This window comes from Balaenoptera musculus, chromosome 14, assembly GCF_009873245.2.
Source record: "Balaenoptera musculus isolate JJ_BM4_2016_0621 chromosome 14, mBalMus1.pri.v3, whole genome shotgun sequence".
Taxonomy (NCBI): domain Eukaryota; kingdom Metazoa; phylum Chordata; class Mammalia; order Artiodactyla; family Balaenopteridae; genus Balaenoptera; species Balaenoptera musculus.
This window is the reverse complement of record NC_045798.1, coordinates 15,348,477-15,360,686: the sequence shown is the minus strand read 5'-3', so window position 1 is coordinate 15,360,686 and position 12,210 is coordinate 15,348,477. Positions and strand designations below refer to the sequence as shown.

Sequence of the window (12,210 nt, the reverse complement as noted above, 5' to 3'; positions counted from 1 at the left end):
GCGGAGCTTGAGGGATCTTAGTTCCCTGACGAGGGATGGAACTTAGGCCCCGGCAGTGAAAGCGCCGAGTCTTAACCACTGGACTGCCAGGGAATTCACCATCCCATTCTAGAGGCAAGGAAATAGAGGCACAGAGCAGGGTAGTAACATGTCCAAGGTTATCTGCAAGGAAGTGGTCCAGCCAGAAGCCATCCCAAGGCCACCCGGCTCCAGGCGTTCCCTTCACTGCTCCACTTGTACTAGCCCATGTTCCAGGGGAGGAAACTGAGGCACGGAGGTTACACAGTGAGTAAGGGACACAGCTGAGGTTCAAACCCAGACTGTTATATGGCCTTCTGGAATAGCGACCCTCTCCCTTAACCCCTCGACTGATTATCTGCGTGGCTGGCCAACTCCCTGACAGCAGTAACAATAGCCATCCTGCTTTATCGAATTCTTCTGTGCCAGCTACCGTGCCAAGGGCTTATGTGCACCCTCCAGTCCTCGCGATAGCCCTAGAGGTTTTGTGCACTATTGTTAGCCCCATTTGGCAGATGGGGAAACTGAGGCTCCTTGGGAGGACTTGGAGGTCCACCTGGGGGTGGTGGCTGGGCTGGGATTCGAACTGCAGTCTGTGGACCCGGGGCACCTCCCTCTCCCTCCCGCCCTGTGATCAATAATCCCGCAGTGTTCTGTTTCCCTCCAAACTCTCCCAGGGGACTTGTCAACAGAGCCACGGCCCATTAGCGGTTTCTGCACATCTGAAGCTGGCCCAGGCTCCCCAGGGTCTGCTGGCAGCTGGGCAGGAGAGGGGAGGGGTTCTCCAGCCCTGCCTGGGGAAGGCTGAGGGGCTGCACGGCGCTCGGAGAGGCTACCACCTTCAAATTGGTTTCAAAAGGCCCTCGCTCTGGAGGCCGCTGGCAGCTGCAAGCTGGCTTTGCCCACTTTATGGGCTGTGTGTGTGGCTTCCCAGTCACCTAGCTTCCAACACACTCGGGTTCAGACCCCCAGGCACGGCAGCAGCAGCTGAGAGATGGAGATGAGAGGGTAGGAAACAGAAGGAGCAGAGAGTCCTCTATCTCCTGGAGCCCTCAGTGGTGTTGGGCAACTGCCCTGATCCTACCAAGCCTCTGCTTCCTCATCTGTGAAATAGACATCCTCTTCCTCCTCCTCATCATGATGGTAAACACTCACAGAGGGTCTACTCTGTGCCAGGTACTGCTCTAAGTGTTTCACATGTTAATTCTTAATCCACATTACACGCTACAGAACAGGTACCATTATTATCATTGCCTTGTACAATTGCCAAAACAGAGAGGTGAAGTGATTTACCCAAATCACACAGCTAAGTTATTAAGCCAGGATTCAAGCCAGCCAGATTTGAACTTCTCCCCCCTTCCACTGCCACCACCCTGGTCCAAGCCACCATGACTGCTTGCCTAGACTACTGCAGCAGCCTCCGTCCTACGTCCCAGTTTCCACCTTTCGCACCCTGGAATGCATTCTCCCAAGGCAGCCAGAGGATCTTTCACAAACTCAAGTCTGACCACATAACTCCTCTGCCCAACACCCATCAATAGCTCCCTAGTGCCCTTACGAATGAATCAGCCTAAGCTCTTTAGCTCATCTTCAAGGCCCATTACAAGCTGTCCGCACAGCCTCACACTCTAACGACACCAAACTTCTAGTTATTCTCTGAACACATCACGCATGGCTATGCCTCTGTGTATTTGCACATGCTGTTCCCTCTGTCTGGAATGTCCTTCAACCCACACCACCCCACTTCCCTCCCTGCCGAGTTCCTACACACTTGTCATGGTTCAGCTCAAGCGCTGTCCTCTTAAAATCTTCTCTGCCATCCTCGGGGAGAGTCACTCCCACCTTGGGACTCACATAGCACCTTGCACCTGCAGTACCGCCATTAAAGCACAGAGCTCACTAAGTGTTGAGGCGTCTCTTCCCTCCAGCTTGGAAGCCTCTCAAAGGCTGGGCTGGCTTTCAGCCACCTTAGCATCCCTCCGTAGCCAGGAGCGCAGGGAAGTAGGTACTTGGAAAATGCTAGCTAAATGAATGAATGAGTGAGTGAATGAATGAATGACCAAATACACACAAGTGAACCTACCAGAGTACTACAAATGACTAGGCTGGAGATTGCAAGTTGAGGGTGAATTTGATTTTGTCTTGGGCGCCACGCTATTTACATCTTGTAAATATAATGACCAGGCATTTAAAAACTGGGGTGGGCTCACTCAAGTCTGGATTTCAAAAATCACCAAATATCCAAAGAGGCAGCCACAAGGGTTGGTCTTCTTGGCAACAGTTAGCAGAAGCTGAGTCACAGTCACTCCATTCATGTTTTCAAGTGTTTACTGAGTGCCTACTGTGTACCAGGCACTAGAGAACAACAGTTGAACACTGTTGCCTTCCCAGCCACTGCACACACTTCTATTGGCTGCCCGGGCCCTGGAAGCATCTGAATTTTCAACCTCTTTCTGGACGGGGAAATTGGAACCCAGAAAGTGAAAGGGGCTTTGTCCAAATCACCTACAACTTAGAGATAGATCTTGACCCCAGGCTCCTTGACTCTTATTTTCACAGCCCCAGCTGACTAAGACCTTGACATGAGTGAACCTTTGTTCCCTAGAAGAGAGGAACCTGGGGAGGGCTCCATAATGTGCAATTTCAGGTGAACCCTACGCTTCGCCTGGCGTGCTCTGCTTGCAGTGGGCAGGAGAGGGGACAAAGGCTCAGTGGCGGCGGGGCCCAGCCTGTCATCGGCAGAAGAGGTGGTTACGCTGCAGCTGCTGGCAGGACTGTCCCGGTCACCAGCGCTGCCTTCTTTGATTGCTTCCTCCTTTGTTCTGCATTTCAGGGCGTTCAGCTCCACGGCCCGGTGCCAGACTCCCTCCCATCGCCCATCACCCACCTGCCACTCCTATTCAGGCAGGTGGAGGTGGCAGCCTGGAGCAGCTCCAGAGGGACGATGGGAGGAGCCCAGAGAGGGACAGGTGCTTGGCCAGGGTGACAGAGCAAGGATGCAGCTACACAGGACCTGGGGGGGACTCAGTCTCCAGCCTGCCTGCTCCTGGAGCCCAAAGATCAGGAACAGCCCCACATCCCGGACCTCCTCGGCGTCTGGCCTCCTGTATCATGCCCATCACCCCTACCAAAATACAAGGGCTTTGAGGGCAGCGATTTGTATCTGTCCTGTTCACTGCTGCATCCCTAGTGCCTAGGACAGTGTCTGGCCCATAGTAGGTGCTCACTAAATTCCTGCTGAATGAATGAACAAATTAATACTGACCACAATCCCATGAGATAGGTCCTGTTGTTAGGCCCATATTACAGAGGAGGAAACTGAGGCCCATGGAGAGAGTGTGGTTTACCCAAAGTCAAAAGCCAGCACCCCGTCACACCCTCACCGCACCCCACAGTCACCAGAGAGCTGCGAAGAAGGGAATCTAGAGCCTGGGCCTCACCAACAAGGCTCCCTGAGGCAGCCAGGTGCAGACCTGGGGCCCCTTGCTCGCAGCTGGTATCAGCCAAGGGCAGCTGGCGGCTGGTGGGGTGCCTTTGTGGACTGGGAGGCCAGGGGGACTCATGGGGGGGCAACTGTCTTGGGACCTGGAGGCTGTGCTGCGGAGTGGCTACCACTGGGTGTGATGCAGGAGTGAGAGGAAGGAGGGAGGCCCAGGGAGACACAGATGTGGGGGGAGGGAGGCGTGGGAGGGCCCTGGGCACCTTCCATACCCTGAAAATACCACACAGAGGAGGGAGCTAGGGATCCCACTGCCCACAGCTTGAATGGGCAGCTCCACTGTGGCCAGTCCTGCCCCCATCACCTCCCCATCCTGGCCCCTCCTCATTACCCTCCCATCACATCCCCCGTCTCCCCCTCTGTAGAACCCCCATGCCTCTCCCTTCACTCCTTATCACCTTCACTACCCTCCATCACAGCCGTTATTACCCTCCCCATCACGGTCCCCTTTATCACACCCGCAACTCCACCCCACCATCAATAGCTCCAGTCATAGGCCCCATCGCCTCCCCGGCCCCTCCCAGCTCCACGGCTCTCATCACCTTCCCTATCACCTCCCCTACTCCAGCCCCACACTTCCGCATCACAGCTTCCATCACCTCCCTCGTCTCTAGGTCAGACCCTAGCTCCCTTGGACCGATGAGGAGGGGTGGGGGTTGGAGAGAGCAGGAAAGGATGGAGAGGGGAGCAGGAGGGGCAGGGTACATGAGAGGAGAGAGAAGAGGCTATGAGGAGGGTTTGACCCAGGATCTCTCACACCCACACCCCACAGGAGTGGTCCAGCCGTGGGGTGGCGCTGTCCAAGGTGCTGGGGCAGCTGGGCCTGGCGCAGGGCGGGCGCTGCAGACCACCTAGATCTGACTCTCTGATCCATCTCTTCCTAGCTTGGGCAGGTGGATCCCCACCCTCTGAGCCTCACCTTTGCTATGCATAACATGGGTCAGGACGGGCCTGCGTCAGCCCCTGCCCAGCCTGCTTCAGCTCTGGCCTCCAAGGGCCCATGATTAATGAGGCTGGTCCTGCAGTGTGACTCTGGGTCCCCTGGGGCCTGGCTGCTAAAGGGTGACAGCTGGCAGCCCAGCCATGCCCGGTGGGACTCAAGAGGCCTCCCTTCCTCTCCTTACCTCTTCCCACTTCTGTCACTGCCTCCGTTTTCCACTCAGGCCTGGGTTTCCTCCAGCCAGAAGTGTTCCTCAAACCATACAGACTCTTGGAGGATTCCTCCTCCAGGAAGTCCTCCCTCTCAGAGGCCCCAGGCACACACTGCCCACATCACTTGGCCAAGGGCAGCCTGTACCTCTCCTATGAGGTGTTTAGATCTTTTTCCTACTTGAATGTGAGTACTATGAGCAAAGTAATATTCTCCATGCTTTTACCTACATTACCTCATTCAGTCCTCACGGTAATAATCCTCTCAGGTAGGGACTATTCTTATTCCCATTTTACAGAGCAGGAATCTGAGGCTCAGAGAGGTTAAGCGGCTTGCCCATGGTCACACAGCCAGCAAGGGGCCAGGCTGGAATTCAGATCTATATCTGAATCCAAGAGTTCAACTTCCATTCCCATGATACGTATTGATATTTGTCTTTGACTTCACTAGACCCTGAAATCAGTTTGGCAGGGGTCTTGTCCTTCTTTCTGAGTTCCTAGGAACCAGCTCAGGGCGTGACACCCACGTACGGACTAGTTGGACCTGCGGCCACCAGTGGACGGACCCCTCCCGGTCCAAATGCACATCATCCTTCTTGCCCCTGGTGTCAGGCCCAGCCTCCTGGGGCCCTCCAGGTTGTCTGCGAGAGGGTCCCAAGGGGTCCTGTAACCGGGTAGCTGGGCCCTGGAGGCCTCTGGGGTTGCACAGGCTGTTCCTGCTTTGGTACACAATCTGGCAACAAGCCAGAGCTCTCAAGGGAGAAGGGGGAGGGGACTCTCTCAGCTGGCTTGTTGAATGTCATCTTATTCTCCACCCTGAGACCTGTCTGAGAGGCCTGGGTTCCAGAAGAGTGATCGACTGTGTGACTTTGGGTAAGTCACTCACCCTCTCTGGGCCTCTGTCTCTCCATCGATACAACGACCTGCCTAGGAGTCTAAATTCTGGTGGTGCCTTCCCCAGTGACGGCTGCTCTTCCCGCTGGGTGGCCCCACCTGGTCTCCAACAGCCTAAGTGTGTCTTTAGACAGGATGTTCCCATAAGGGCACCAGGGCTGAGTGGAGCCCCAGCTACCCAGAGAAGGGATGATGTAGGCTTGAAAGGTGCTGAAACCAGCTGCCACCTGTGACTCCAGCCTGACAGCTTGCCAGGCACAGCTGTGCTTTGAGTTGTGGGGACAGCAGTTGTGGATGGTCCCCAGCCTGGCCTCACCCAGCCTCAGCTGTCCCATCTACAGAATGGGCAGAGGGCTGCCATAAGTGCCCCCAGCAGCAGTGGGAGAAGAGAATGGGCGTCACCAGTCAGTCCGAAAGGTGGCCCTCCCCCTGCCCCCAGCCATGTGAGCTCAGGGAGAAATCTGGAAATTGCCTAGGAATTGGTTAGGTCATATGCCTGTGAAAGGAACACCAGGGTCACAGCATCCCTGCCACTTGGGTTCCAGACCTGCTGGGCTTCAAAGGGAACCTCACCCCCTGTAGAGAGTGATGAAAACAGCCCAGCAGGGGAGAGGTGACGGGGCACCAGCTGAACAAACAGCAGCCCCCATGGGACCAGGCCTGGCCCTTCCCTTGTGGTCCAAGCCTGACATCTGGGCTTTCTTCCACTGGCCGCATGACAGGCATATAGACAGGGCATTTGTGGGTCAAGCAGATTGGTGCTGTGTGCGTGTATGCACACACGTGTGCACCTCGGCACGCGCCACGAAGCGAGTATTTCTGTATAGGCCACACTGGGCATGCCGTGGCACCACTGCTGTCCTACCCCATGGGCAGGTTAAGAACATATTAGGGCAGGGGTTGGTGAACTGCAGCCCACAGGTCAAATCCACCCGCTGCCTGCTTTTGCACAGCTCACGAGCTGAGTGGTTTTTACATTTTCAAATGGTTGGGAAAAAAAAAAGATTTCATGACCCGTGAAAATGATATGAAATTCAAATGTCAGTGGCTGCAACTAGTTTTATCAGAACACAGACACATTCATTCATTTGCATACTGTCTGGCTGCTTTCAAACTACAGCAGGAGAGTTAAGCTATAGCAGCAGTTACAATAGAGACTGTAGGGCCCACAGAGGCTAAACTATTTACTATCTGACCTTATCAGCAAGTCTGCAGCTCCAAAGTCGGGGTGCTGGGGCATGCTGCTACCTCCCACAAAAACTTAAAGTTCAGCTTCAATGAACCTATCAAGAATTTTACAATTAGAAAATCTAGAGAGAGGTTGTGTTCATTTCAGTACATACACGTGAGCTTTGGGTTTTACAACTTTATATTGTTTGTGTGTGTGTGTGTCTGTGTACCACGATCTTCAAGATTTAGGATCTCCGACTCATCTTTCATGCATCTGTAGTGTTCAGCACATGCTAGGCACATGGTGGGTAATTAGTTAAGGTCTGTGGGATAAAATAACATGTGTGGTTCTCTCCATCAACTCAACAGTCCTGCTAGCAAAGCGATACTCTTGCCCATTTCATAGATGTGGAAACTGAGGTCTGGACAGGTGACAACGCCTGCTTGAGGCTCTTTCCTGGACCATTAACTATGAGGACAAGATGTCCTTCCTTGACTTTGTATTGCTCCTGGGAGAAGTGGGCGATCACATTATAACACATCTGGTGGGAGACATCTTGCCCCTCCCTCTAGCAGTTTTCCAGGCATCCTAGGTCCCCTGCCGGCCCCATAGGTTTCCAGGCCTTCCTCCCTTGCTGGGGGGTCTTGGCAGGCTCCCAGGAGCCTGTGGAGGGATGAGTATTTTTTTTTTCCCTTTTCCGGCAAACAGGGGGCAGGTGTGGAGTGAGCAGCTCCCGGAGGGGGCAGTGGGAAGACGACTGAAACTGAACTTCTGGGGGATCCAGCGAGGCTGACCCATAAGAGGGGTGCCATTGAGAGTAAGGGACCTGCTGAAAGGGGGAATGGAGGGAGTTTGGGGAGTTAGGAGCCCAAGTGGGGGTGTGGGGATAGAAAAGGAGTCCCGAACAGGGGTGTGGAGATCAAGGGCAAAGTGGCCAAGTTGGCAACCTCGGGTGGGGCTATCGCTGCTTCTGAGGACCATAAGTCACGCCCTGGAAAATCCGCACCCCCCCCCCCCCCACCGCTAGCTTTGAACCTACAGAATGCAGACCACCGAGCCAAGGAGAAAACACACTCCTGCTGCCACACCCCTGCCCTCCACCAGAGACGGTTCCGGGATAAACCAGAGAGAATGGGGCAGGGGACGCCTAGCAATTCACCATCAGGGACGCTGCCTCTCTGGAAGGATTGGCACCAGGACTCAATGGTGACTTCCTCTACTCTCAGGATAAAATCCAAAGCCCTTTTTCACGGCTGTCCAGTGCTGTATGTCTGGTCCCTGTTCCAGCCTCATCTTGTACCACCTTCCCCTCATCCACTGCACTCCAAACGCAATGGATTTGAACGTACTCTGCTCCTTCCCACCACAGGGCCTTTGCACTGGCTGTTCCCTCTGCTGGGAACAGTGTCTCCCACACTCATTCTTTAGATTTCTATTCAAACCTGACTTCCTCAGATTAGCCTTCTTGACCACTCCTAGACCAAGTTTATTTCATGTTCTCAGACCTGCAACTGATTATCTGTGTGGTTATGTGTTTGCTTGCTTGCGGACTACATTGGAATCTCCAGCATAGGTCCTCCACAAATAGACCTCTACTAAGGACCCTGGCTGTCTTTTTTTTTCTTTTTTCTTTTGGCCGTGCTGCGTGGTTTGCAGGATCTTAGTTCCTTGACCAGGGATCTAACCGGGGCCACGGCAGTGAAAGCGCCAAGTCCTAACCCCTGGACCACCAGGGAATTCCCTGACCTTGGCTGTCTTGCTCCTTGCAGTATTCTAGGGCTTAGCACGGGGTCTGACACACAACAGGAGGTCAGTAAATCGATGATGGCGTGAATGAACGATTGGTACCACCAGTGACTGCTGCCAAAACCTGGTGTTTTAGAACACAGAAGTACTGAAATGTAACATCAACAAACCATCTGTTATGATTTTGCCTGTGTTTCCACACTTGGTGACCACCCTGTAGGCACCAAGCAATGTTCTAGAGCAGAGCTATCCACTAGAACTTTCTTTGGTGATGGTGATGTTCTGGATCTATGCTGTCCAATACAGTAGCCACAAGACACATGCGGCTATTGAGCACTTGAAATGTGGCTAGTGGGACCGAGGAAGTAAATTTTACTTAATTTTAATTAAACGTAAATTTAAATTGCCACATGGGCTTAGTGGCTACCATATTGGACAGCCCAGCTCTAAGAGAGAAGGAAAGTGTCCTACTGTCCCCAAGGTTGCTACATGCAGTTTTGTCATCTAGGGATTCACTGTAATTCCCTCAAACCTCCATCAGCTGGTCCTTGGGGGTGAACATGCCAAGGATTCCTTGGCAGCTTCCATGAGGAAGGACCTCACCATTCCCCACTGCCCACCAAGATTGTCGTAGAGACCACCAGGCAACAATGACTCAGGGAGATCTCCGCAGTGGTGGCAAACAAAAATGCTGAGAGTGGGACCTCCTCATTTTTATCACCATCATCACCTATCACACAGCACCAAGACTGCCACCAACCTCATCCTCTCCATCATTACCATCACACCACTCCCAAGACCACCACCAACACAACCATCAACACCACCACCACAAATTCCACAATCAATACTACCACTGACATCACCACCAACACTATCTTCTCCATCATTACCCCCCCACCATCAACACCACCAACACCCTCACCCCCCCATCATTACAACCACCATCACATCACCCCAACAATACCAATACTTAGAGCCAATATAAGATACCAGTTAAGAGTTTCGGTTCTGGAAATCAATTGGGCTTAAATCCCAGCTTTAAGTTTAAATCACTCAACTTCTGTGAGACTCAGTTTCTTCATCTGTAAAATGGGATGGCTACTACTACCACTACTACCACTAACATAATAGTAAGACTGGCTGTAACAGTTGGAAAAAGTCAAATGAGGAAGTGCATGAAAAGCCTTTTTACTATGATGATTGAGCGCTAATGATCTTCTAGGTTCTTTGCTCAGTGAGCACAATTTTATTGAATCCTCACACAGCTGTGAGAGACATTGACCCATCCATCTTGCAGATGAGGAAACTGAGGCTCAGAGAGGTGATGTAACTTGCCAACAGCCCCACTCCTAATATGAGAGGCTGGATTGGAACCCAGGTCTTCAGCAGGACTTTGCTAGACTGTCCCTTTTGGGGGGAGGGGGTTGGATCAGCAGATTGGCGTTCCGCAGTTCTGTGCTCCCTCTTCAGGGATGCCGGGGGGCATTTCAGCATCCCGCCATGAAAGGTGGTATTGTGGTGGTGATGGTGGTGGTGGGGTGGGGGAGGGTAGCGAGTCCACTGACCTGTGTCCTGGCGAAACTGGTGCATGGACTGCAGGTCGATGATGTAGGGCACCAGCTGGGCGTCCACTTGCCCCAGGACCACGGAACCACGGGCATCCTCCTTGAGCACGTTCTCGATGTGGTGGCACACGGTGGCTGTGTAGGGCCGCCAGCGGCTGTGCTCATTCAGCCACTCCCACACCACCACCCGGGCCACATTCTGCGGTGGGAAGCCCAGCCCGTTCACAGGCATCATCACACCCTGGCCCGGTCGTGACATGGCCGTTGCTGCCTCAGGGGCCAGGACCCTGCTATCACTGGCCCAGCTCCTCCTGGGCCTGGGGGCAGGTGGGGAACTTCCTCTCTCCCCAGGGGGGCAGCAAGGACTCTCCGGCCTCCTTTCTAACTCCCGGCCCTCTCTGAGGCCCAGAGGCCTCAGTTAAAGGAGTGTGGGGTGGTGTTCCAGGCTCCAAGACCCCTTCCCGGCAGAGCCGTCTCAGATAAAGGTGCTGCTCTGGAGAGCAAGTGTCTTTCCTATGATGGGGAAGACGGTGCTCTAGATTCCTTGGTTCCCTCGGCTCCGATAAGGGAGTGAAGCAGCCGCCTCTACTCTAGGTCCCGGCTCTTTCCCGCTGGTCTCCCGTTCTTCCTGGCCGCGCAGGGCCTGTCACCAGGAGGCCCGGCCCCAGCCTGCCGCTCTCAGCAGCGCCCAGCCAGCCCTCTGCGCTCCCCACTGCGTCCCAGACCCTGCGCCTGGCTCCAGTGGGGCTGCTTGCCTTGTCTCAGGTCCGCCCCCCCGACGGCTCCCGCTGAAGGGGGCGTCCCTGGCCCCGTTGTCCCCGATCCACAGCGTCCTGGAAGGCCTGGGTGGCTGAAGAACGCACGGGGGAGGGGTGCGGCGCGTACTCCCTGCCCTCCGGCCGGGGCTGCGGCTCCGGAGCTGGGCTGGGGGACGAGGGGGGCGGGGGCCCGTGGGCACGCCCCACCCCACTCGTGCTCGCGACCTGCCAGGAGACAAGAAGGGGAGAGGGCCCTTTAAGAATAGAGCGCGGCACCCCCTCCCCCCTTCCCGGGAGAGCGATGGGTTGAGAACAATGGGGAACCGATGGGGGGGGCAGCAAGGGGGGCTAAAGGGGGTCGCCTGGTCGCGCTCCCTTGGGGCAGGCCTGAAGGGAGGGCTGGGGCCGGGGGCGCGATTTCCCGAAACTCCTCGCCTGCTGCGCCCCCTCCTCAGCTCCCTGAGCGCTCCCCTCCCCCGGGGCCCGCTCCCGGCGAGGGATGCAGGGTGCGCGGGGATGTGCCAGGATGCGCGGCGCTGCAGGCGCGGCCCGGGGCCCCTCAGGGGTCGCGTCACCGAGGAGGCGAAGCCGGGAGCTGGATCGTCTATGCCTCCCTCCCCGGGGGAACAGCCCTCCCTCCCCAGAGCGCGCGCGGGCCTCCCAGAGGAGCCGGGGGTGGGGTCCCTAAGCACCCCGCGCTCTCACCGCCTCTCCTCTGCTCTGCCTCGTTCTCCGGTTCACGCTTCAGCACCGCCGCCTCCTGGGCTCCCCCCGGAGTGGGAGGGAGCCGCTGTCCCCCCTCCGTGCCCTTTCCCTCCCAGGCCGCGCGCCGGGGCGCTGGGCTTTCCGCACGCTTACAGACTACCCCGCCGACCGACGGACGCGTGAGCCTGCTGCCGGCCGCCGGGATCCCGCGGGTGGGAGGCGGCCTCGGCCGTGCTCAGGGGAGGGAAGGGGGAGGGGGCGGAGAAGGAGGAAGGGGAGGAGACAGATCGCGGCCCTAAGCGCCAGCGGCGCTGACACGCGAGTCCCCGGGCGCCCCATATCCTCGGCTAGGCCCACCTGGGACCCCACGAGGCCTCCTGACCCCAGCAGGGTGCAAGGCATGGAGTGGGGTGTCCACTGGAACGCCTGCTTGAATCTTAGTCATCTTTACATTCCAGTTGCCCAGTCCAGGGCCTGGTACAGAATAGATGCTCAATAAATGCTTGAACGAATGGAATAAGATCCAGAGGTTGTTTAAAGAAAGATCTTAAAGCGTTCTAGGGTAGGCTTCTTTTCTCCTTCCACTATTCTGGGGGAGGGGAGTGAGGTGGGGCTGGCAGAGGGAATTGTAGAATCTGAAGTGTAAGTATGGGACAACTGAGGCCCATAGAGAGTAAGAAATAGGCCCAGGATCACACAGCA

At 55.6% G+C, this 12,210-nt stretch overlaps 1 protein-coding gene across 1 annotated transcript in view; it reads right to left on the bottom strand.

Annotated features, from left to right (window-relative positions):
• DTX1 (deltex E3 ubiquitin ligase 1) overlaps positions 1–11,714 on the bottom strand; it is a 38,127-nt gene extending 26,413 nt beyond the window's left edge. Inside the window, exons 1-2 of the mRNA XM_036823620.1 lie at positions 11,509–11,714; positions 10,046–11,028 (exon numbers count right to left, since the gene is read on the bottom strand). Of these exons, the coding sequence (XP_036679515.1) occupies positions 10,046–10,304 (259 nt within the window). The 5' untranslated portion in view covers positions 10,305–11,028; positions 11,509–11,714. The remainder of the gene's footprint in view (positions 1–10,045; positions 11,029–11,508) is intronic.
• Between the last annotated feature and the right edge of the window lie 496 nt (positions 11,715–12,210).